Raw genomic sequence first — 26,868 nt, forward strand, 5'->3', positions numbered from 1 at the left:
TGTCTGGAGATTCTTTTCTTCTCTCCCTTCTTATTCCTCCTCCTACATTCTTCATATGTTGGGTGTTTTGTTCTGTGCTCTTTCTAGGAGTGCTCCCATCTAGAGCAGTCCCTGTAAGATGTCCTGTAGAGGTTGTTTGTGGAAAGCAAATTCCCTCAGCTTTTGCTTGTCTGGGAATTGTTTAATCCCTCCTTCATATTTAAATGATAGTCGTGCTGGATACAGTATCCTTGGTTCAAGGCCCTTCTGTTTCATTGCATTAAATATATCATGCCATTCTCTTCTGGCCTGTAGGGTTTCTGTCGAGAAGTCTGATGTTAGCCTGATGGGTTTTCCTTTATAGGTGACCTTTTCGCTCTAGCTGCCTTTAAAACTCTTTCCTTGTCCTTGATCTTTGCCATTTTAATTATTATGTGTCTTGGTGTTGTCCTCCTTGGATCCTTTCTGTTGGGGGTTCTGTGTCTTTCCGTGGTCTGTTCGATTATTTCCTCCCCCAGTTTGGGGAAGTTTTCAGCAATTATTTCTTCCAAGATACTTTACATCCCTTTTCCTCTCTCTTCTTCTTCTGGTACCCCTATAATACGGATATTGTTCCTTTTGGATTGGTCACACAGTTCTCTTAATATTGTTTCATTCCTGGAGATCCTTTTATCTCTCTCTATGTCAGCTTCTATGCATTCCTGTTCTCTGGTTTCAATTCCATCGATGGCCTCTTGCATCTTATCCATTCTGCTTATAAATCCTTCCAGAGTTTGTTTCATTTCTGTAATCTCCTTTCTGGCATCTGTGATCTCCCTCCGGACTTCATCCCATTTCTCTTGCGTATTTCTCTGCATCTCTGTCAGCACGTTTATGATTTTTATTTTGAATTCTTTGTCAGGAAGACTGGTTAGGTCTGTCTCCTTCTCTGGATTCTCTGTTATCTTGGTTTGCATGTAATTTTGTCTTTTCATGGCGATAGGAATAGTTTGCAGAGCTGGGACGAGTGACAGCTGGAAGAATTTCCCTTCTTGTTGGTTTGTGGCCCTCCTTTCCTGGGAGAACCGCGACCTCTAGTAGCTGCTCGCAGACAGCGCTTCTGTTTCGTGCCCGGCTGCTACGGAGTTTATCTCCGCTGTTGCTGTGGGGGTGGCCTGGCTCGGGTTGCTACTGCAAAGTGGTGGAGTCCCATTGGAGGGGGAGCGGCCGGGAGGCTATTTATCTCCGTAAGGGGCCTCCGTGCTCCCTGCAGCCCAGGGGATTAGGGTGCCCAGAGATTTCAGATTCCCTACCTCTGGATTAAGTTTCCATCCCTGCCCCTTTAAGACTTCCAAAAAGCACCCGCCAAAACAAAACAATGACCACACACAAAAAATAAAAAATAAAAAAAAAACAAAAAACGGCTGCTTGTTTTTCTTTATTCTCCAGTGCCAGCCTCAGGCACCTGCTCACTGGTCTTGCTGCCCTGTTTCCCTAGTATTGGGGTCCCTATCCCTTTAAGACTTCTAAAAAGCACTAGCCAAAACAAAACAACAACAACAACAAAAAAAAATGGCCGCTCACTCTTCTTTTTTTCTCCGTCGCCGGCCTCCAATACCCGCTTGCCATTCTTGATGCCCTGTTTCCCTAGTATTGGGGTCCCTGTCCCTTTAAGACTTCCAAAAAGCACTCACCTCAACAAAACAACAACAACAACAAAATGGCCGCTCGCTTTTCTTATGTCCTCCAGCGCCCAGCCTCCAGTACCCACTCACTGTTCTTGCTACCCTGTTTCCCTAGTATCCAGGGCCCCACGCATGCACTGTGTCTGCGCTCTGGTCCGGATGGCTGGGGCTGGGTTTTCAGCAGTCCTGGGCTCCGTCTCCCTCCCGCTCTGCCTCCTCTTCTCCCTCCGGGAGCTGGGGGGAGGGGCGCTCGGGTCCCGCGGGGCCGGGGCTTGTATCTTACCCCCTTCGCGAGGCGCTGGGCTCTCGCAGGTGTGGATGTGGTCTGGATGTTGTCCTGTGTCCTCTGGTCTTTATTCTAGGAAGAGTTGTCTTTGTTATATTTTCATAGATATATGTAGTTTTGGGAGGAGATTTCCGCTGCTCTACTCACGCCGCCATCTTGGCTCCACCAATTCTTGCTTTTTTTATTTAATATTTTGAATGTCTTTCCCTGTTACTACATATATATTCCACTGTTATCTTATTTCCTTTTAATTTTTAATCAGCTATATATTATTCCCTATTACAATTTTCAGTTAATGTTCTTGTACATATCCTTTCCTCATTAGCATAAATTCTTAGAAGTGGACTTGCTAGGTGAAAGAGATGTTTATTTAACATTTTGATAGATAGTCCAAAATTGCCCTCCAAAAATCTTGTACCAATTTACATTCACAGAGTTGTATGTAAGACAGAAGTATTAACTTAAAATACATTCCTTCCAGTATTCACACATGTCTTTGGGATATTAAAATAGGGATTATACTTTTAATATTCTCCTAGAATGCTTTCAAACCCACATATCACATATTGTCCTCTGTGACAGCTGTATATTTGTTTTCTTTATCCTGCTGGAGTCTCTTGAGGGCAGGATTTTCATCCTGTACATTTTTATGTTCCTTTAAAGGACCTTGCATAAAGTTAGTTCTCAATATAGACTTTGTTGAATGTCATTTGCTAAATATATTTTACCTTTGGCTAGGACACAGATTGTAGCCAGAAATCTCCAAGAATTAGTCATCAGTGATTCATAATTATGCAATCAAGAAGTAAGCCTGAACTTCAGACAAACCTCAATGGTTTAGTATCAAAGTTTGCTTCCTTTGGGCACAGTTAAAAGGGTGGTTGGTTGTTTAACTGTACTGATTTTCTCATTTCAGTGGGACTTCTTGACTTTTTTATTGCTAATGTGAAATGTACTTTTCATGGGGAATAAAATACAATTTAAAAGAAATCACCTGCTGCAAAATGGATTAAGATATAGAATTTTTTTTCTCTCACAATGTGATACAAAAAAATAAAATAGAAAATATCTTAGATTCATGTAGATTTGCATAGCTTCCTTTTGAAATATTTTCCTAATGGCCATGATTTTGTATTTTTCTTATCTATATGATTCCTCCTACTTTATTCACAGAGGGACTTTGGTTTTCATGTATTCCAAGAAACTTGGCTCCATTACTCTGGAGACCCTCCTTGCCTTACTTAGTTTGTTAGAATAGTGCTAGCTTCTGTAACAAACTTCAAAATTTCAGTGGCTTGATATGGTAGAAGTTTACTTCTCACTTACAAATATTCCAAGGTGGTGTGTCTTTGGTTGGAGGGTGGTTTTCTCCATGTAGTGATTCAGGGATCCAGACTTCTCCATTTAGTGGCTCTGCTATTCCATAGTCTTCAAGCAGAAGGGGAAAATAAGGATGGGAAGGCATACCCACTTCTTAACTGCTTCAGCCTAGAAGAGGTACACATCACTTCCACTCAAACACCATTGTTAAGACCTAGTTTTGGCCCTGCTTGGATATAAGAGAGGTGAGAAATGTAGGCCTTGGCTTGGCAGCTACCTCCCAGAAACAATTCTGTAGTATAGGAGAAGCACATATATTTTTGTGGATAATTAGCTGATTCTCACAATAATCTGTTGGGTAGGTAGAATAGGTTTCAATTTTGTAGATTAGGAAAATGATACTGAAATATTGAAATTCCATAGCTAGTTAGTGGTAGAAATGCAATTTAGAAACCAGATCATCTCAGTCCTATTCAGTTTCTCTTTCCTTAATATTAAAAGGTAATTATATCCTAAAGTATAACCCCCTTGGTAATTTATTTACTTTAATTGCATACTATGACTTTTTTAAAACTCATCTTTCCTCTAAGGACCTGACAATGTGGAATTGTGGAATTGCTTGCTGGAGAAAATCTTTTTTGTGCTATAGGCTGATGTCAACCTATGTCACTAAAACCCGGTGAGTTTTGACTAATCTGAGCTCTGATTATTTTTATCTTTAGCCCATTAAGCTATAAATATTTCATGATCCTATATTGAGGATTAAGGGTTTATGATTTACATATAAGGATATTCATTGTAAACTATAATTGGAAAAATTCTAAACAAATGAAATTTCCAGTAATATCTAAAATAACCAAAATGTCTCACATACCTATAAGTTCTATTAAGATCTTTTCCACTGTTATTCCTAGTGCATAAAACAGTACCTGGCACATAGTAGGCACTGAGTATTGCTGAATGGGTGAATGAACAGCAAGGGAAAAATTAAACTATGGTACGCCCGTATGATGGAATTAAAACTACACGAAATAGAACTTTCCTGAAAATATGGTAGATAACTCCAATCCTCACATCTCCACCTACCCCCAATAAAGAGCTAAACATCAGTGATAGGTAGACTAGAAAAAACAAAAATTTATACCAGTACAGAAAGATGATAAAGGACTTCTTAGCCTGAGCAAATTTGAAATCACTAGCCTGTGTTCACACAGTTTTGGGATTTAAATTTGCGCCATCTGTGTAGTGTGGTCCCCAAACCCCCAATCTAAGTAAAGAATTTAAGTAGTAGTCCTCAACTTACAATACCCCTGGGACACCTTGCAGAAGCAAATGTTAAACTCTTCTAAAGGGCTATACTCACAGCCAGGGGTTCCCACATAAAAAGCTCACCAAACATGAGTGCTCAGTCCAAAATTCAAAGGTACATAAACATACAAACTTATATAAGCAAGTGTGGTGTGAGAAAACAACAAAATTATAATACTTGTTTTAGATATTGTTGGGCTTTTAGTTTATTTGCAGTTCTTAGGCTGAGACTCTGAGAACAATACCAGAATTACTAAATAGTCTAAAAAATGAGTATTTAAAGTGATTGCAATATATAAAAAATGAATAAAAAATCATGAGAAAAGAATAAAATTCAGGAACACAGCCCACACCAGGCAGCCCACAGCAGAATCACCAGGGTGTGACAGGCCCAGGCAGTGGCATCCCGGAGCAGGAGGACCCAGTGCTGTTCCATTGCAGCACAGGCCCGAGTGATGGTTCTGACATTTGGGATGATACAGCATTGATAAAAGCTTATGATAAAGCTGTGACATGCTCTGAAGAATGGTGACATTTCTGAAGCTTCAGATAAAAAAAGACACACCTAAGAGAAAGCCTGCCAAGAATAAAAACCAAAAAAAGAATACCACAACTCCCATGAAGCAGTGGAAAGTTGGTGACAAGTGTTCTGCCTTTGGTAGGAAGATGGCGGCATTTCCCAGCTACCACTGCTTCAGTTGATTTGAAGAGAGAAACCTGTGATTTTCACTGCATATGGGGAAATAAAGAGGAGCAAAATCTGTCTGATCTACTTTGCCCTACCTCTGATGTAGCTAATAATGTAGAACAGAATGCTCAGGATAATGAAAGCGAAAGTCAAATTTCAACAGATGAAAATGAGAACTCCTCAAGGTCTCCTAGAAATAAACTAAATATCAAGTCAAAAACTGCCCGTAGAACTCTTTTCTCCCTCCACCATTCCATATGCTTGGATCAGGACTGGGACCAGGATATTTGGTGGCCCACCACCACCACCACACTTCCTATCATGCTGGCTTTCTTTCTGGACCAACAAAAATCTCTGACTGTTTCCCGTATGTCCAGATTCTCTTGATGATGCTGATGCTTTGAGAAGTATGTTATTCTCTTGGTACATGAGGGCCTCTCATACTATGGGTTTCAAACAAAATAAAAAAGAAAGAAGGTACTCACATTTCAATTATGTAATGAGAAGGCAGACTCACAGAGGTGACGTGACTTACCTTGGGCCATAGTGAATGGTGGAACTCTAAGACCTCAGAACTATCCCCTACTACTACTATCACAGTGGAGTAGCTGTGACAGAACATAAGGTTTCTCAGCACCCCAGCAACTGTTTCTTCCAGACTCTATGGAGTCTTGTTCTATACATGCATAATTCAGGATTCAGGCAAAGACATAAGTGGAAACCCTACACAAATTTCTGGAGCTCCTTCTCTTCAAATCCCTCCTCTCTACACCCTACCTCTTTGAATTCCAGCTGCCTCACTCCAAGGCCCAAACTTGTTTCTTCCACCAGGAAGAATAATTCTCTGTGCAGGCTCTCTCTTCCATGCTGCAGTTTGGAAATTGTGTCCAGACAAAAAGGGGGAAATGCAAAGCTTATCTTAAGTGTTTCCCTTTCTCAAGGATCTTTGCCCTGTGCTGTTGTCCAATGTCTGAAAATGGTTGTATCATATATTGTGCCCAGTTTTATAACTTATGTCAGGAAGACAAGTATACAGCTGTTCCCCCTATTTTTAAACAAACATTTCATCATTTTCTTGAATACTTGATTGGATGACTCAATTTATTGCACCACCTTTCCCATTTTGGAACACTTAATTTTCTGAAAAGTTAGTCTATTATGATGATTACAACAAACTGTACTAAACAACAATATTACACTATATATACCTCTCAAGTGCAGGAGACTAATATGTCAAATCTAGGATTAATGATAGATGTTTCTAGATGGCAATAATCTATTTAGGGCTTTGTTGTTTAACATAATTCTGTAGAATTATTTTTGTGTATTGATGATTAACTTCATATGTGGGACCTCAGATTCTAAATAGTTCTGCAAATGATCCTATGTTGTCATATTGCTTCCCCCAAAGAATAAACTAATTAATAATGCCTTTATCCTTCACACTTATCTAATTGCTAGAATATCTACTTGTTATAGTTTGAGAACTGTTTCTTTCTCCATTGTTATTCTTGTTTGTAAAATAAGAGTTATAAAATATTTTGAATTAGTTTTGAACAATTACAATTTTTTCCCACTAACCAAAAGTAGAGCATTCCTAAGAAACCTTTCCAAGCCCAAATGGCATAAAGGAAAGAAGCAATTGTCATTAATTTATATAGAAAAAATGTGAGCATTACTAGACCCCCAAAATAACCTCTGTTAGGCTTTTCTGATACCTTAAGACACATTTTGCTAACAGACGAACAAAATAAATCAAGATAAAGCACAGATGTTCCAAGACACAGTTCAAAGATATGGTGGCTTGATGCTGACTGTAATTCCTGGGGAAAGAGCTTGGCAGTGCCTTTATAACAGCTTGCTGCAAAACACTGAACACTATTTTTGTATTTTGCCTTTTTTCATAAAAGCGAAAATCCTCCTAGGATTTCTTTTGGTTAGAACAGGTACAGTATACAGTACTAATGTAGGTCTTTTGTAAAAATGAAGTGGCGTAATGCCAGCTTTTGAAAAGCAGGGGATGTTTGTATTCAGTTTGTTCAGTTTTTTGTTTTTAAAAAACTACATTATGTATACTTGTTACGTATAGCAGTCTGACAGGGAGATATCTTTATTTATTTATTATTTATTTATTTTGGTATCATTAATATACACTTACATGAGCAACATTGTGGTTACCAGATTCACTCCATTATCACATACCCCATTACAGTCACTGTCCATCAGCATAGTAAGATGCTATAGAGTCACTACTTGTCTTCTCTGTTATACTGCCTTCTCTGTGCCCACCTTACTACATTATGTCTGCTAATGCCCCTTTTCCCCTTATCCCTCCCTTCCCACCCATCCTCCCCAGTCCCTTTCCCTTTGGTAACTGTTAGTCCATTCTTGGGTTCTGGGAGTCTGCTGCTGTTTTGTTCTTTCAGTTTTTGCTTGTTCTTATGCTCTGCAGATGAGTGAAATCATTTGGTACTTGTCTTTCTCCACCTGGCTTATTTCACTGAGCATAATACCCTCTAGCTCCATCCATGTTGTTGCAAATGGTAGGATTTGTTTTTTTCTTACGGCTGAATAATATGCCATTGTGTATATGTACCACATCTTCTTTATCCAATCACCTACTGATGGACACTTAGGTTGCTTCCATTTCTTGGCTATTGTAAATAGTGCTGCAATAAACATAGGGGTGCATCTGTCTTTTTCAAACTGGGCTGCTGTATTCTTAGGGTAAATTCCTAGAAGTGGAATTCCTGGGTCAAATGGTGTTTCTATTTTGAGCTTTTGGGGAACCTCCATATTGCTTTCCACAATGGTTGAACTAATTTACATTCCCACCAGCAGTACAGGAGGGTTCTCCTTTCTCCACATCCTCACCAATATTTGTTGTTGTTTGTCTTTTGGATGGTGGTGATCCTTACTGGTGTGAGGTGATATCTCATTGTGATTTTAATTTGCATTTCTCTGATGATTAGTGATGTGGAGCATCCTTTCATGTGCCTGTCGGCCATCTGAATTTCTTCTTTGGAGAAGTATCTGTTCAGGTCCTCTGCCCATTTTTTAATTGGATTATTTGCTTTTTGTTTGTTGAGGTGTATGAGCTCTTTGTATATTTTGGATGTCAACCCCTTATCGGATATGTCGTTTATGAATATATTCTCCCATACTAAGGAGATGTATTTAAATGAAAAAGGTAAGATGCTGAACTGTGTGTAGTGTACTACTTGACATTTGTGTAAATGTGCATTTGCCTGTATGTATGTGCATTGATGATCATGTCAGCAATACTCAAGTTACCTCTGAAGAGGGACTAGGCAACATGACATATGAGGGAGACTTCATAGCATACTCTTTTGTACTTGTAATTTTGTGCTGTGTACATTTATTGACAATAAATAATGTGTGATTTTTAAGAAGAATAAAATTATATCAAAGAATATGGTGTGAAAAAAATGTTAATATGTTTAAGAAAAAAAGGTTACAAATTAGTAGGTATGACTCTAAATATACAAATCTTTATGTAGAGATGCATGATATTATCAGTTTGGAGAATTCCAATGTATAAAGAGTGGTCATCTCTGAATGGTGGATTCTAGATAACTGATAATTGTATTTTCTGATTTTCATAGAATATTTTTTATTTTTATAACAATAAAGTTTAAATTTGATAATCTTAGTGCTGTGGTTTCCATGTTATTTTAAGGGGAAAATGAATTTTTAAGTGTTCCTGATTTAAGAAGAATATAAAAAACTTTTTGGACCTTAGTTCCAGTGAGGCCCTGGGTTTAAGACCTTAACCTGAACCTTTTTGTAGGTGTTTTTCTTTTTAGGGTCATTAGGGCAAAGCACAGGTTGTACCACTGTTAGTGTTCTTTAATGGAGGCAATGGTGTTTATTCTATTGTTTATATTTGGTAACTTCTCAGTGCCACATGTCTCTCCTTTGACATACATTAAGTCTTTGCCCCAGGAGGCTGTAGCCACTCATAATAAATTTTAAAATATCACCAGGATTAAAATCTCAGGTTACTTTTGTCTTCTGTTTATAAAGAGTTCACTGTAGCCCCTTTCATTATACAATCAAAAATAAGTTCCTCAATATGCCACTGGGGCACATTTATCATTTTGCTTTGTAATTTCATGTTGAGCTAACTCTACTGATGTTACAAAAGCTCCCAGAGCCTACAGAAAATACCTGGAAACTATGTTTCCCATATAAGTGACAAAATAAGGCATATACCTGAGAGTTTGTTTTGGGGGCTTTCAAGAGGAAAAAAGGGTTATCCTTAAGGCTCAGAAGGAGAATGCATTCAGTACCCCCTGAATCATGCACACCTGACCTGATTCCCAAAGCTCTTGAAGGTATAAACTTAGGTCATCCTTAATGAAGGTACTGGAAAAGCCTAGAGCTTGCTCCAATACTGTTTCTTTTAGAGAAACTAATTATAGGATGGTCTCTTTTCCACATTTTTATTTTGGCTATTGAAAACATTAGATATTAAGTAAATGTAGGTCAAGTACAGGCTTCACCTTCCCATTAGTGGTCCCTTCAGTAGAGATGAGGAGCTGATGGCATCCACTTGGGGAACTAGATGTTTGAAACAAAAGTTCATTTAAGATAAAATTTGCTCTTTACCATCTGTAGATTGAATGAGAGATCCTGCAAGTACAGTGTTCCTTGTCTGCAGTAATAGAGTCTGTTCCCATCTCGAGGTACTCTGTGGCGGATGTTTTATCACTGCACTTGTTTTCCTTTCACTCTGCTGCACATGAATTGCCTCACAGCATAGTATTGGCAAAGTACCCTGAGGTTCAATTCGGTCAATATTTATTACCCTTGAAGTTCAAGTCAATAAATATTTATTGAATTGAGCCATTCAATATGCTAATTACTGGAGATACAGAACTAAGGCAGACCTTGACTTTAAGACCACAGTCTTTTAGGGGAGACAGATTAATAGTACAACGTAAGTGCAACCACGGCCATGAGGGCAAGGTGTAAGTAGGACAGAGAAGGGAATATTTGCCTGCAGACACCTCATATTCTCTTTAGAGCAATTTAGGATGTGAATAGACAAAAAGAAGTAATTTTAGGAAGACAGGGATGCAATAACAGAATTCTCAGGGATGAACACTGTAAAAGTAACTAAGTATGGTTTTGTAATGGTTTATTTCCAAAATACAGGTATTTGTTTGAACTGAAGGAAGATGATGACGCATGTAAAAAAGCCCACCAGACAGGAGCATTTTACCTCTTTCATAGCCTGGCTCCTTTGCTTCAGAAATCAGACCATCAATATCTGGCCCCCCAACATAGCCTATTAGGTAAGCCCAAAGTGGAACAGAAGAGTAGAGCAGCCTGTGGCCACTAAGCAGATTTCAGTCCATATTAGATCCCTGAGCAGGACCCTCCAACTTATGAGTCCAGATTTTTCTAACTGTTTCTGCCAATTAATTATTTAGTGTATAAACCTGAGCTGCCCAGTCAATTATTTGGTGATGGTATGAACCACTACTGCCTTAAACCAGGGATCAGCAAAACTCCTGTCCAAATTGGAACCCACCACCTGTTTGGTAAATAGAATTTTATTGGAACACAGAGACACTCATTCATTTACGTATTGTCTATGGCTGCTTTCACACTATAATGGCAGAGCGGAGTAGCTCTGACAGAACATAGGGCTTAAAAGCCTAAAATATTTTGCTAACTCCTGCCTTATACCAATGATTTCCAGCCTCCACAGGTGCGCACTGTTATACTGTTTTAAGATTTGCATTACTTCATTTCTCCTAAAGGGGTCAAAATTAAGAGAATTAAAATTGTTTTGGGAACTCTTTTAGGGTATATAACTAGAGATATATAAGCTATTGGGATTTGGCTTTAAAAGTACTTTCAGTTTCATATGGTGTCACTATACACTGACTTACTTCTAAATACACTGCCAGTGGGTTTCCTCCCTGGGTCAGATGTTGGAGTGCTTGGGTAAGTAGTTTCTAGCAGTGTAGAAGAATATGAGGATGCCATCAGAAGGCACTAAACATTATTTAGAGACTTAGCAATTTTATATTGTAGTATGAATAAATAAAATGAATAAATCCTTCAGACTTAGTATAGGTTTTCTCTGTATACAGCATTTGTTTATAAAGACTAGGATATCAGATAAGTTTTCAACTCTTATCTACAAAAGCAGCATAATCTGGAGGCTAAATTTTATAACTAATTTATAAAAAGTGTGACTTTTTTTTCAGTGCCATAATCAGTTAACTATTTAGAGACTTAGTAATGTTATATTGTAGTACGAATAAGTATCTTTCAAACTAAGAAATACACTCCTTTCATGATCCAATCACAGAGTAAAACAGTGTTAGAATTCCTTCTTTAGTCTAAACTCTTCAGATTGCTGATGAGAAAATGGAGGCCTGGAGAGATGAAGTGACTAGACCAACATTACCCAGCTAGTGAGCTGCAGGGCAGCGACTGGAAGCCAGATATACCTACTTAAAGCTGAAGTAGATGATCTCCTGTAGTCTTATTATGGCTGTGGTTGTTTAACTAAAACCCTTGTTTTTGTCCCTTCTCCTTTTCTATTTCTTAAGAATTGGAAAGTCTCCTGGGTAAGTTTGGACAGGACACACAAAGAATAGAAGACTCTGTGCTGATTGGATGCTCTGAACAGCATGAAGCACGGTTTGCTTTGGATCTAGGTCTAACTAGCTCCTCTTCCATAAATGGTACATAATATTTTTCCTAATGGGTACTTCCCAGTGGTTCTCACACGCTGGGATTTCATGATAGTAAAATTTTAAAGAAAATTTTGGAAATACAAAAAGGTTATCAATTTTCTATTTTTTTTTAAAGTAGGGCATTAAAAATACTACCATCCACTACCATTTAAAAGAAAATAAAGGACAGTTTAATACTTTGTAAGCTAGGTGGTGGGTGCTCAGATGTTTACTGTATCACTTTCTGTACCTTTATACATTGTCTTAAATATTTCATAAATATTTTAAAATTCATGAAATCATAATTTCTCTTACAAGTGCAGGTGAATAAGCATGTTACCATGGAGTAGCTCTGGTCCTCAGACCTACATTTTGGAACCACGTTGCTATAGGCTGATAGCTACCAAGCTTTCCTTCTCTCAGGTTCTAGGTGTAAATGTAGTGATGCAGGAATGAGGTTCAGATGGGAGTTTAGAGGTCCCATTTCATCTCTTTTCCAGGGATAGTGTGTGGCTATTGCAAATGTTCTTACTGCCCTTGAGCAGAGATTGAGAATTATTATGCCTGAACATAAGAATCACCTGGTGCTTGTTAAAAAATAATTTCTGGGCCTTACCTGCTGTTCAGAATCTCCAGGTAGGGTCTTGAGAACCTGCATATTTTTACTTTTTCCTAGTTGAGTCTTATTAGGTGAGTTTGGGAAACACTGTTCTAATAGGACATTTTTCAGATGGGCCTTGAGGTAAAGTTTTATATTTGTTTCATTTCATTCTTTTTTTTCTCATTTTCTAGCTTCCTTACAGAAACCTGAAATGGAGATAGAGCTCAAGGGGTCTTTCATTGAGCTGAGGAAGGCTTTCTTCCAGATGAATGTGAAGGATGCCTCCTTCCTATCCATGGTAGATACTCTTCACAGTTCTATAGGAAATTTAGTAAAGCAGTGTATATAGGCACATACATACAATGCGTAACACAAGGCTAGAGTGACATCTGATTTCTTTTGCAGATCATAGTCCTTCCTACAAAGGCAGAAGGACAATATGCTGTGGGAGATTGCTTATTCTTCTTTCTTTTGTACTTCTTTTTGGTAGGATCACTTCAGGATCATTGTCTCCTAGGGACATGCAGATCTATGGCAATATGTTCTGGCAGCCTTATAAACAGTTTAGATGCCTCACAGCATAACTTATACATCATCTTTTTTCTATGAGGAACTATTTTATATTGCCTTAATAACTTGTCCTCACAGCTTTAAATTTTAAAGTGCTTTTGATTGTCCATTTAATTTAAAAAGGTATCTAAACATTTATTTGCAAAAAATCTTTCAACTTTATTAGGGAGGAGTATATGTTGGGGTGTTCAACTATATTGGAAATATTTTATTTTTAAGCTGGGTCATAAATACATGGTTCATTATAATACTTTATACATATTTAAAATAATTCATAACACATTTTATTAAATGCTTTCTTTTATTCATCTTTCAGAGGCTAGAGGAATATGTTGATAGTTTCCTTATTTTAAAGTGAACAGTTAATAACCATTTAAAGTAGGTGAGCTGGAAAGGGATTATCATTTCCCTTTGAGTTTTTCTATATACTAGGCCCAGCACTGTTTGAGATGAGCCCTGCATTCTCTCCAAATGAAACCAAGCCCACCTGTGTATTCCTAGGCTCAGGCTCTTCTCCGTTGGCATGATGGTCACCAGTTCTGCAGCAGAAGTGGGCAGCCCACCAAGAAGAATATGGCTGGCAGCAAGCGTATGTGCCCTTCTAACAAGATCATCTATTATCCACAGGTGAGCATTGCTTTAAAAGGACAGTGATCCAAGAAGGCTGTGTACTACTCTGCCCTGGGGAGGTAAGCCTGTACAACTAAAAGGCTTTCCTTAGTTATCCATTCCTTCATTCCATTCATTAATAGACCCCAAAGCCCTAGTGTCTAAGTTTCCATCCCCTTTTCCTAGATGGCTCCTGTGGTGATCACTCTGGTGTCAGATGGGACTCGATGCCTACTTGCCCGCCAGAGTTCCTTTCCCAAGGGAATGTATTCTGCATTGGCAGGTTTTTGTGATATAGGTAAGGAGTTTAGGGCATGTATAGGTGACAAGGAGGACACGAAAGCTTATCAACAGTAGGTATTTCTTGTTGCCACAGTCTTGGAGTCTCAAGCACGTTCTTGCCAATCATGTCAAGAAAACTGCCTCTGGCTTTGTAATTTTCCAGTATTTTATTAGGAAATTTTCAAACAGTGTAGCTGAAATAATTATATTTAATATATTAAGTATATAATTATATGTTATATAATAAACATATAATTATAAAATCAGTATATATTAAATTATAATTATACATGAAATAGGAAATGATTTATAATTATGTACTAAATTTTATTTTAAAAATTAAAATATTAATTATATTTTAATATTTATATAACTATAAATTTATATTTAATAAATTCTTTAATTATAGTAGAAAGAATTATATAGTGAACACCCATACACTCAACACCTAGACACTCATTTTTTTTCACTACACTTATCACATATCCATCTTTCCATACATCAATTCATCTTATTTTTTGATGCACAGATTAAACCTTAATACACATCTTAAATATTTCAGCATGCATAAATCCACTAGAATTCAATACTTATTTACAGGGTTTTTTTTCTCAGTATTGGAGTAAAATTTGCAAATGGTGAAATATGGCATTATTAAAATTCTATTTTATAGAATTCTATTAAAGCTGACAGCAGCAGAAGCCTCTCCCACTGCCACTCTTTATTTTTCATTATAATCAACCTAGTAGACTTAAGTATTGCAGTTCAATCCCTAACTCCAGACTTGCTTCCTGTTATTATAGAGATGGGGAGATTCAGAGCTTTCCCAAGAGTATTTCATTGAAACTTTGGAGCCAGTTTTGCACTGCTTTCACAGATGGGCATCTCTATCAGCCTTCCTGCTGCAGGGCTGTCCTGAATTAATCTGAGTGCTTGTAGGTGAAAGTCTGGAAGAGGCTGTACGGCGTGAAGTTGCGGAGGAGGTGGGATTGGAGGTGGAGAGACTGCAATACTCTGCATCCCAGCACTGGCCCTTTCCTAATAGCTCACTCATGATTGCTTGTCATGCAACTGTGAAACCGGGGCAGACAGAGGTAAATTTTGATGCTTCTCTTCTATTTTCTTTTGCTTTATCCAAGCTGGTCAGTAGGTACTTAACTAAGCACCTATCTAGGCCAGTGCTGTCTAGATTATACAAAGATACAGAATACATGAATTATGGGCTGAGCCAAGATGGCGGCATGAGTAGGACAGTGGTAATCTCCTCCCAAAAACATATATATTTTTGAAAATACAACAAATACAACTATCCCTAAAAGAGAGACCAGAAGATACAGGACAACAGCCAGACTACATCCACACCCGTGAGAACCCAGCACCTTACAAAGGGGCTAAGACACAAGCCTCAGCCCAGTGGAACCCAAGCGCCCCTCACCCCAGCTCCTGGCAGGAGGAGAGGAGTCGGAACAGGGAGGGAGAGGGAGCCCAGGACTAGTAAACACCCAGCCCCAGCCATCCGCACCAGAGAGCAGACACCAGTGCGAGGAGTGTGCGAAACGGGACAGTAAAACCTGCAAGCGGGTCCCTGCAGCTGGCGCCCCAGGGACAAAGAAAAGCGAGTGCTTTTTGAAAGTCTTAAAGGGACAGGAACCCCACAGCTGGATGGAAGCGCCCTGGGACACTTAGCTTAACAGCTGGGAATCCCGGGAAACTCCGGGCACCCTAACCCCCTGGGCAGCAGCTCTGAGACCCCTCACGGCGATAAACAGCCCCCTGCCTGTTCCCCCTCTGGCGCAGCCCCACCATAGCAGAGCAGCAGCCTGAGGCTGGCCATGCCCACAGCAAGGGAGGTTCCTCCATAGTGGCCAGGCAAGAAACAGAGACCCAGTCTACGCACAACTGCCCAACACAAGCCGCTAGGGGTCACCATTGTCCCAGTAAAGAAAGGCCAGGAGCAAGTGGAAAGGGTCTTGGTTCTCCCAGCTGACAGACGAGTCAACAGCACACCACTGCATTTATCAACATGAAAAGGCAGAAAAATCTGATCCAGACCAGACTAACCCAGACATCTTCCACATCCTCCCCTGAGAAGGAATCTGGGCAGACAGATTTAACCAATCTTCCTGAAAAAGAATTCAAAACAAAAGTCATAACCATGCTGATGGACTTGCAGAGAAATATGCAAGAACTAAGGAGGGAGAAGACAGAAATGAAAATCTCTGGAAGGAATTCAAAGCAGAATGGAAGAGATGCAAGAGATCATTAATGGACTAGAAATCAGAGAACAGGAATGCAGAGAAGCTGATGCAGAGAGAGATAAAAGGTTCTCCAGGAATGAAAGAATATTAAGAGAACTGTGTGACCAATCAAAACAGAACAATATCCACATTATAGGGGTACCAGAAGAAGAGAGAGAAAAGGGGATAGAAAGTGTCTTTGAAGAAATAATTGCTGAAACTTCTCCAAACTGGGGGAGGAAATGGCCTCTCAGACCACAGAAGCACACAGAACTCCCATGACAAGGGACCCAAGGAGGGCAACACCAAGACACATAATAATTAAAATGGCAAAGATCAAAGACAAAGACAGAGTATTAAAGGCAGCCAGAGAGAAAAAAAGGTCACCTACAAAGGAAAATCCATCAGGCTATCATCAGACTTCTCAACAGAAACCCTACAGGCCAGAAGAGAATGGCATGATATACTTAATTCAATGAAAGAGAAGGGCCTTGAACCAAGAATACTGTATCCAGCACGATTATCATTCAAATATGAAGGAGGGATTAAACAATTCCCAGACAAGCAAAAGTTGAGGGAATTTGCCTCCCACAAACCACCTCTACAGGGCATCTTACAGGGACTGCTCTAGATGGGAGCACTCCTAAAAAGAGCACAGAACAAAACACTCAACATATGAAGAATGCAGCAGAAGGAATAAGAAGGGAGAGAAATAAAGAATCATCAGACAGTGTTCATAATAGCTCAATAAGTGAGTTAAGTTAGACAGTAAGATAGTAAAGAAGCTAACCTTGAACCTTTGGTAACCACAAACTTAGAGCCTGCAATGGCAATAAGTACATATCTTTCAATAATCACCCTATATGTAAATGGACTGAATGCACCAATCAAAAGACACAGAGTAATAGAATGGATAAAAAAGCAAGACCCATCTACATGCTGCTTACAAGAGACTCAACTCAAACCCAAAGACATGCACAGATTAAAAGTCAAGGGATGGAAAAAGATATTTCATGCAAATAACAGGGAGAGAATACATGAATTATGCCCTTAAAAATTGGAAACAACTTCCATGAAAATTGAGAGTGCCAATATGATCAACACTCTTCCTCGTGTGTAATCTCAATCATGAGACAATTTAACTTTCACAAACAGGACTTAACAGACTTTCTTGCACAGAGTAAGCACACAATAAATATATCAATTTCAGGATTGATTTTATTGCTCAAGTCAGTCAGGATGTTGGACACTAGTAATAAAAAATCACAGGAATTTCTGGTTGAAAAGGACTTATATGTTATCTTATCCAACCTTATCTTGTTCTTCTGAGAATCCTTTACAGGTAGTGTTATATAGTCCCTACCTGTTTAAGTCTGTCTATTGTGTATTTTAGTTTGTAAAGACTGAAAAATAATCTAATCTGTTTAGACTTCCTATGGATACACTGCTTCTTACAAAGAAGATACTATGCTTTTATTATTAATTATTATTGACTCATTAACAAGGGTGTTATCCTTTAAAAGAAGAGTAACATGCATATGTTTATAAATTGAAACTTATACCATAAATAGAGGCACACACACACAAAAACAAGTATTATTCATATTTTACCTCTCCATGTTAACCACTTTTATTATTTTAGTATTTGCACTTCCAGGACTAAAAAATATATATATATATATATATAAATATTAAGTAGTAAATAAAATTAAATATATATACATATGCATTTTTTACTATTTAAAAAAATATATTTAAATCTTCTCTCTTAATTATGCCTCTGTTTCTGGGCAATATCTAGAACTGATTATCTTCCAGGTATTATCTTCTAAGATTGCTCACTTCTGGAAACATTTTCTCACCTTTGGTCATAGTATTTTAAATTCTGTAGCTCCTAACCGTACATCCTGTTTCTTCTTCTGGCTTTCAGATCCAGGTGAACTTGAGAGAACTAGAGGCAGCTAGCTGGTTCAGTCATGAAGAGGTGGCTGCCGCTCTGAGGAGGAACAACCCATATACTCAGCAACAGAACAGGACTTTCCCATTCTGGTTGCCCCCCAAGTTAGCCATTGCCCACCAATTAATTAAGGAGTGGGTAGAAAAACCAAGCTATTCTACCCTGCCTGCTTAGCTCATATCTAGCCACTCAGATCTCACCACAGTTTCCTGGAGGGGCATTATGGATGTCAGCTGATAAAGGGGAGATGACAAAAGGCCATATCCAAGTCAATCTTTTAATAAGGCAGAGCAGAAGGTGCACCTATAGCAGGACACCTTTATCAGCAGTGTTAATGAAAGAAGTTCCTACTCAAAGCAATCGAAAAATGCCAAAACCGAGGAGAAAACAATTGTCAAATGAGAGGGAAGGTGGAAACATTCATTTGGATGTAGGCCCTTGTTCACCCATTTTTAACTGGGACTTGGAAGCAAACATCTTTTGGCATGTATCTTGTTAAATAATGATGGGTTTATACTAACTGCAAAAATGTACCTGTTTTGGTTAAAACTTTTTTTATCTTAGTATTGAAAATATACAGCAAATTTCAACCCACTATTGAGTTACTTTTTATCTTCACAAAATTAAGAAAAATAGCACAAAATAATATTGTAAAATTTATGTAGTTATTTGGTACACAGTAGTTAAATAGAAGTCATATTTCTTTAAGTTACTTGATGAGATGATGAAAGTGGGAGCCAGGGTCTTCCTCACTCAAAGTACACTATAATCAGATGCAGAAATGTTCTGTTCAGGTAACTGCATCCCAGTGGAGCTCAAGGTATATCCTTTTTTTTTGCTGCTGTTACTTGCTCAGTTTGTGACCCAAGGAAAAGATGATCACTTTGCCATTTCTGTTTTCCTCAGCGTAAAATGGTTGCTGCCATTTGTACACTCAGTAACTTCAACTAAGAGATTAATGAGGATGAACCACTTCTTGTGTTTTAATGGAATAAACCAAATTTAGGATTTCCTGTCATTCATATTTACCATTCTATACCTTGTCATAGGGGAGAAGAATTTATCTGGAAGAAATAAAATAAATTTCCACACCTCTGTTCAGATGTATTTTTCTGTCTTATGAAGTGAGAAAATTGTAGAGAGTGAGAATTTGGTGATGCAGGGAGAAAAGGAATCTCTCTAATTAATGTGACAAACTAAAGAGTCCAAGTCCGTGGAACAACTGAAACAATGTGGAAAAGAAATACCTTGACAGAGGTATGTTTGAAAATAGGAATGGCTGGGGAAAGAGTTGTATCTTCAGATGATTTTAGGTACTAATTTGTGATTAAAGACACAAGTGCCAGAGATCTTAAGATTATTTACATATCAAAGTCCCAAAGGACTAAGCAAAAGATATTCTAGAACTAGACAAGTTGAAGCACTGAAATTCCTTTTGATCCCAGGTCACTGCTCTTGCCATTGCCAGCAAACCATCATTGCTTTGGGGAAATCAAAGTGCCTTTATCAGGAAATGCTGAGGGATAATTTGTGATAGGACTTGATTGTCCTGTTAGATTGGCAGCTTGCCCTGACCCAAGATGAATCTAGCAACAAGAAGGGAAAAGTACTCTCGAAAGAGAGGTTCTGAGATTTCTTCATATCTTGCAGTTAGAAGAAAACAGTTCAGGGTCCATGTGTATTACTGTCTCCCAATCTTTTTTATCTCTCTGTGGGTGTGTTTGTGAGCACATGTGTACACATCCCCAATATCTGAAAATACTGATAGAAAGGGGAGTGTGCAGGATTCCTGGTTATGAGTTTTTCAAACTTACCCATGAGAAACTGTTTGCTTTTGGATTACTGTGTTGTTTTGAAAAAGAAAAGATGAGAGAGGGCTGATAGGAGGAGCTGCAATACTGAACTTTGTTTCCCAGCAGTGAGTAAGGAGAGGGCTTTGCTTCTTAGAACTCCGAGGATATCTGAAAGCTGAGGCAAAAGAGGGTGGGGTTGGGATACTGAAAATGGCAGATAAATAAAAGAAAGTATGGGTACAGGGCTTACCTGGCTGGAGAATATTCATGTGGCAATTATAAAGGTGCTAAAAATAAAGAACCTACTTGGTCCATGAAGCAGAATAACAAAAACAGGTAAAACATTAAAACAAATATATTTGATGCCACAGTGAGCCTGGCTAAAGGTCAGTCCTGGTAGCTGGAATAAAACAAAACCTCCTTCATTCCTTATTTTTGCCTATCTTGCTTTCAGGGGCTGTCCAGGGGCTCAATTTTCTCTCTCCTGCTGACTTCAAAACCTTGTATGCACCCGAGTTGGGATCACAAAGACTTATGCAGAGAGGGCAACATTTGGGACTCACAGGGTATAAGTCAACCTGTGAAACTTGTAATGAAACATTTTTACTTAATGAGTAATCTAAACTAGAAATGAGCACAATCAGACTCAATATTTATTTAAGAAAAAAGAGTGGCTAGGTGTGCTGGTTAATCTTTCATTGGCTTACTTGTGGGTCTGTGATGAGTGTTGTCAGGCAGCTGCACTCCCATGCTTTGTAAAAGGTTAGAAGCAGGTCCTGCCAGTCCAGCTTGTGAACTATAGGATTCCAAAATATTTGAAACCAGGTTCAGATCTATATCTGCTGCTGTCATAATAGATCCTTCTGCACCAGAATCTTCCTCATCTGAGCTGTTATTGACAATCTGAGATAGAGGTTCCTTATTCATATAGGGAAAAGAAAATCATGGGATAAAATATGCCATTAGACTGGATGGTAGTTACAATAAAAAGCTAACTAAGCAATAATGTAAAATTGAATTCCAAATAAAAAAATTTCTTATCCTTCATGAAACAAAGTAAAAATGAAGTCTAACAAAATGTAATTTAACACACATTAAAATTTTTAAAATTTGGTTCCAACAATTACAACACACTTCTTTCTAAGAAATTTTATACAAAGTGCATGGATTTCTTCCTTATTGTGAAATAGCCCAAGGGAGATTTAAGTTGCCTAAGAGTTTAAAAAGTTGCCTAAGAGTTTTAAAAGAAACAAACAGAAAAATGAACTTAAAAAAATTTTTTTTTAGATTTAAAAAATTTAAATTTTGTAGATCTAAACAAATTAAAAATTTTCTCTGAATGAAAGAATCTAGATTCCTTCCCCCACCCCTCCCCAATCTGAAAAAAAATTAAAGTAAAAATCTGAGGCTTTGTGGGGTCAAACCACAAAGACTCTGAATTGTTACTCAAACCTTTGGCTTCACAGGTTGGAGAAAGGATTTGAAAGATTGTAGCCTGATCTATAAATCTTTAGATCTTTGCTACTCAAAGTGTGATCCACAAACAGCAGCATGTGCATCATTTGGGAGCTTACTAGAAATGTGAAATCTCAGTCCTCACCTCAGACCTTCTTAACCAGAATCTGTACTTTAACAAGTTCTTTAGGTGGTTCAGATGCACATTAAAATTTAAGAAACACCACTTTAGATAAATCTAATGAAGGCTTCAATATGTTTTGGTAATATTGGAAGCAATTACAATTTTAAATGTGGTTTGATTATCAAAGCAAAGGGAGTTAACATTAATTAAGGGCCCATTATGGATTTTACTTTGTCTCATTTGGTTCTCATGCTAATTCTGACATGAGGATTATTAGTTAATGGATATATTTACAGTGGGTGGCTGAGCTGGATTTCAAACCCTAATACATGAGACTCCAGGATCCATTCTCTTTCCATGATATATCTGTCTAGGGTTAAATAGTTCTAGTATAAATACTAGGGTAAAAAAAAAAAAGAGTGGAAGATGAATCTTAAATTTGGCTCTAAATTAGGGAAACATACAAAACAAGCACTTTAATAGACTTTAAAATTATTTGGATATTTACAATCCTTTTTCTTTTAAAAAAAAATCAATTTAAGCTATTAGTAACAGTATGTAACCACATACTAATCTGAACGCATCACATGATTTTTTTACTTTAAATACCAATGTAACATAGAAAAGTAAAGTAACTAAACTTAAATTTAGGAAAATAAAGTTAATAATCCTTCACCCTACCAGAGATGGGAAAAAAATTAGCAATCTTACATTCTTCAAATCAAAAAATCAAATTTACCATTAAAAAATTATAATCAAAAGACAAAGAAAAAACTGAGACTAAAATATATAGACTCAGGGGAAGAGGTTGAACATACACACATACCATTTGCTTCTGGGTGGTGAAACTTTTGCCAATGCTGGTTTGTGCCAATTCCTGGTCCATCTGGGCCATGTATGACTTGAGACCATCAAGAGTTCCTTTTACAGATGCTTCTTCCCCAGGCTCCTGTGTTTTGAGATCCAAGTCATCATCACTATCTAAATATTCAAAGTCTTCCTCATCCAGATCATCAGAGTCCGACTCCCGAGGCCTTGGCCCTACACAGACCCCAACACAGAAACAGCCACTTGGTAAATGTTTTTTGAGTGATATTGTCTGCAGAAAGGAATGAATATACATAGGCAAAGTACTTCACAAAAATCCATTCCAGAAAATGATACTGTTAGCAGATACTTGCAGAAAAATACAGAGGCTGAACTGAATCAACTTAAAAAAAAAAATGCTCATTCAAAATTAAAAATTTTTACTTAAAAATTATGAAATTACATAATACATAAATATATTTTGATGCAAACATTCAAGCCATACAGAGTTACTATCATATCTCACTCTCTTCCCAAGGGTGAGTATCTTCAAACAGTTTGGTGGGTATTCAGGCCTTTATCTATGTAGTTCTGTACATACATACATACATAACACATAAGTCATTTTTTTACATATATATATTCAATTATGGTTTGGTTTTCTAATGTTTTATATGTCTTGGATGTCCTTCTCTGTTAACACATGTAGATGGGCCTCCTTCTTTATTAAGGTTGCACAGTATTTCATAATATGGATGTGCTATGATTGTTTAACCACTTGCCTCTCAGTGAACATTAAATAAATTCCAATTTTTTGCTATTATAGTGCTGCAATCACCATCTCAGCACACCTATCATTTTCATGGAGTTAATCCCTAAAAGTGAAATTACTGAGTCAAAGGTTATGACCATTCTAGAGTATCAAAACTGTCCTGTGAAAAGGGAAGTTACATCTAGCCCCACAGTTTGACAATGCTCATTTCTCCAACCCTTGAGGAAACTGGTTATGATCAATCTTTTAAATTTTTGACAACATGATGGGCAAAAAAATTAGTTCTTATTTTTATTGTGTATTCACTTGCTTACTAGAAACAGTTAGCTGTTTTCAAATATTTATTGTCTATATTTCTTTTTCAAGATACTGCTTGTTTATATTCTTTGTTGATTTTTTTTACTTGGCAATTTGTCTTTTTATTATTAGAGTGTAAGTACTATAAGTCTAAAAGAGAAAAAAACAATATAGTACGGGAGCCAAGGTAAAAACCCTATCTAAACACACACAACATTCACTCACTCAATAAATATTTAATGAACAGCTACTAAGTCAGGCACTGAGCTAAGCATCCTCTGCAAAATCAGTAATTTATGGTTGGAAGCAACTCAAAATCATGAAGAGAAAGCAAATACTTTGACTTCTGAAAGATCCAATGCTCCAACACTCTAGCAACAGTCACCTTACTTACAACTTTAAAATGAAAATAAACATTATACTATAACTTACCTAAAATCTTATCAAAATAATTAAGAAAAGAATCTGCATCAAAAGTAATTGGAGACTCAGAAGGTTCTCTGCAAGATTAAAGGAAAAAGACAATTTATTCCATATACAACTCTTTGAAACTTTTTCTATATTTGTGCCATTCTTAGGAACACCACCAGAGATACAATCTCAAAAGAGGAACAGCAAGGAAAACTGTAGTTAAAGTTTTAAAAATATTTATGGTGATCTTGCAGAGCAACAGAAATGGGAAAGACTGATGAAATAAAAGTAAAAATTGCACTTTGTTTATGCACATTTTACTCATGCTATTTAGGGACCTACTTACCCTCCACCTCCCACAAGATATACCTAGCATTAGCAAAAAAGTTACTTATTTGAGTTCATTTAAATATGCCAATCTCTTTTAAGAACCAAATCTTTAAGAATAAAAAAGAACATACCTTCTCTTGCTCCTGCTTTCTTAGAGAAAGAACATTGAACATGAATTTTAATCTCATGAGGTTTGAGAGCACCAATGCTAATATATATTTGCTGTGCAAGTAACAATTCTATCTTTTCTCCTATTACTTGCCAAATACAATTTCCCTTTTCTTCTGTTATTATTTTTCCCTCTGATGTACTCTTTTAGCCCCCTTTGAGTTTGAAGCTTCCAATCTGCTGTTGTGTAGGAGATCAGAAGTCTGAGCTTGGTGAGAATTACATGTTAAGAGTCCATGCAGGTTTGAGTAAAATTTTAGAGTAAAGTTCATGATTTCCCTGCACAGCTCTGGGATGGTGGCTTTTAGATCTGTTGAGTGGTCTCTGGCTTATTGACTCCAGATAAGTAGCTTATCAAGGCATTAGGCACCAAAAGAGGGAAACAAAGCAGTACAAATCATTTACTTAAAAAAAAAAAAGAGTGAGGTTGGGTGGGGACTGGCAATGGCTGAATGACTTCAATATTTGGAGTAGAACTATTTATATATTTATACTTCAACACCAATTACCGAGGCAGCTCTGCTCCTTTGTGGGTTGAGACTTTGGATATGAAAGCTTTCATGCTCTCTGAGACTTGAGTTAAGTCATAGTTCTCCTTTTCCTCCTTGGAAATAGGCTCTGCTGCTTTTTTGCCAGCAGCTTCATGCAGTAGCTGGTCTAGCTGATGTGGTGAGAGATCTAACCACTGGTCGTCTGAAAAAGAAGAAAGCATGATGCTGCCATACAACACTAGCATGGCAGGTACTCTTGAGGAAGGACCCTGTGAGACTTGGTGGAATGCTTTAACTCTTTCTAAGCCTTCTGCTTTATCTTTGGTCCATTACTTACCATCTTCTGGGGGAAGATTAGCTTCTTCTTTCTTAAGCTCTTCTATATCAAATGATATGGTCTGTAACAGGGTTAAGATTTCTTCACCTGGGCTCATAGCTTCAGAGCTACAAAAAATAAAAAACATGTTTTTTTAAAAATAAGACAGCTCAGAATAACAGTCACAAAAACATAGTATTTTAAAGTTGTTAAGTGATCATCTAATTTGTTTTTAAACATTTTAGGTTATAGACCCCCTTTCTCAAAATTTTACCAGCAACTCTAAAATATAAAGGAGCTCAAAGAAACACTGCTTTGTGCAGCAAAGGAAATCATTAACAAAATGACAAAATACATAAAGAACTCATACAGCTTAATAGCAAAAAAATAACCCAACTGAAAAAATTGGCAGAGGAACTGAATAGATGTTTTTCCAAAGAAGACATAGAAATGACCAACAGTTACATGCAAAGGTGCTCAACATCACTCATCATCAGGGAAATGCAAATCAAAATTACAGTGAGGTATCATCTCACACCTGTTAGAATGGTTATCATTAAAAAGACAAGACAGAATAAGCGTTGGCAAGGACATGGAGAAAAAGGAACCTTCGTGCACTGATCATGAGAGTGTAAAATGGTACAGCTACTATGGAGAACAGTATAGCAGTTCTTCTCAAAAAATTAAAAATAGAACTACAATATGATCCAGCAATCCCAAAACCAATATTTTTGGTTATATAGCCAAAAGAAATAAAAACTTAGATATCTGCACACCCATTTTCATAGCAACATTATTCACAATAGCCAAAATGTGGGAACAACCTAAGTTTTCATCAACAGATGAACTGATAACAAAAAGTAACATATACATACAATAAAGTATTATTCAGCTTTAAAAGGAAGGAAATTCTGACATATGCTACAACATGGATGAACCTTAGGGCATTATGTTAAGTGGAATAAGCCAGAGAAAGACAAATGTTGCATGGTATTACTTATATATGGTATCTTTAAAAAAAAAAAAGTAAAACTCATATAAACAGAGTAGAAAAGTGGCTGTCAGGGGCTAGGGAGTAAGGGAGATTGTCTGAGGATCTAAAGTAAAACATGGTGACTATAGCTGGTAACAGTGTATTATATAATTGAAATCTGCTAAGAGAGTAGAACTTAAAAAAAGACTAAAACAAACAAAAAAACATGCAAGGTGATGGATGTGTTAATCAGCCAGATGGTAGGAATCATTTCACAGTGTATACATGTATCAAATCACCACAGTGCATACTTTAAGCACCTTACAATTTTGTCAATTATATCTCAACAAAACCAAAACAAAAAGCAAAAAAGAAAAACTGCTTTGACTGAAATGGAGGCCAGAAGCTCAGAGCCCTACTCTTTTTGCCATTTAATTTGGCTTTGCAGCAGGCTCCAGAGACCACTGTGAAGCAGCAGATGTAAGTACAACTCTTTCAATTGATTTATATCTTATATATGAGGAAACGAAAATCCAGAAAAAACTATGAACTGAAACTAATCTCGCATGTATTATATGTTAGGCTAGCTCTTTAAATATATTTTCTTATTTAGTTCTTTAATTACCGTTATGAGGAGTTTTACAGATGAGGAAACCGGAGACCAGTGAAGTTTTGTATCTTTTGTAAGGTTATTTGGTTGGACAGAGCAAA

At 37.4% G+C, this 26,868-nt stretch overlaps 2 protein-coding genes and 1 pseudogene across 8 annotated transcripts in view; 2 read left to right on the plus strand and 1 right to left on the minus strand.

Moving 5' to 3' along the window:
- NUDT13 (nudix hydrolase 13) overlaps positions 1–19,317 on the plus strand; it is a 33,780-nt gene extending 14,463 nt beyond the window's left edge. Inside the window, exons 2-9 of one of the 5 annotated variants that reach the window (XM_036928677.2) lie at positions 3,840–3,928; positions 10,427–10,566; positions 11,839–11,973; positions 12,757–12,863; positions 13,637–13,762; positions 13,931–14,042; positions 14,966–15,120; positions 18,194–19,317. In XM_036928677.2, the coding sequence (XP_036784572.1) occupies positions 3,849–3,928; positions 10,427–10,566; positions 11,839–11,973; positions 12,757–12,863; positions 13,637–13,762; positions 13,931–14,042; positions 14,966–15,120; positions 18,194–18,394 (1,056 nt within the window). In that variant the 5' untranslated portion in view covers positions 3,840–3,848 and the 3' untranslated portion in view covers positions 18,395–19,317. Of the gene's footprint in view, positions 1–3,839; positions 3,929–10,426; positions 10,567–11,838; positions 11,974–12,756; positions 12,864–13,636; positions 13,763–13,806; positions 13,825–13,930; positions 14,043–14,965; positions 15,121–18,193 lie in introns of those variants that run through there. The other 4 variants (XM_036928680.2, XM_057505969.1, XM_057505968.1 and 1 more) reach the window with 4 other exon arrangements.
- LOC118933869 (survival motor neuron protein-like) lies at positions 5,083–10,414 on the plus strand (annotated as a pseudogene).
- The window catches only part of ECD (ecdysoneless cell cycle regulator), a 34,581-nt gene continuing 26,191 nt past the window's right edge, over positions 18,479–26,868 (minus strand). For 2 of the 3 annotated variants that reach the window (XM_036928671.2, XM_057505966.1), the window contains exons 10-15: positions 25,206–25,312; positions 24,887–25,070; positions 23,901–23,968; positions 22,419–22,633; positions 20,721–20,931; positions 18,479–20,188 (exon numbers count right to left, since the gene is read on the minus strand). In XM_036928671.2, the coding sequence (XP_036784566.2) occupies positions 20,031–20,188; positions 20,721–20,931; positions 22,419–22,633; positions 23,901–23,968; positions 24,887–25,070; positions 25,206–25,312 (943 nt within the window). In that variant the 3' untranslated portion in view covers positions 18,479–20,030. Of the gene's footprint in view, positions 20,189–20,652; positions 20,932–22,418; positions 22,634–23,900; positions 23,969–24,886; positions 25,071–25,205; positions 25,313–26,868 lie in introns of those variants that run through there. The other variant, XM_057505967.1, reaches the window with a different exon arrangement.

Source organism: Manis pentadactyla, chromosome 8, assembly GCF_030020395.1.
Source record: "Manis pentadactyla isolate mManPen7 chromosome 8, mManPen7.hap1, whole genome shotgun sequence".
NCBI lineage: Eukaryota > Metazoa > Chordata > Mammalia > Pholidota > Manidae > Manis > Manis pentadactyla.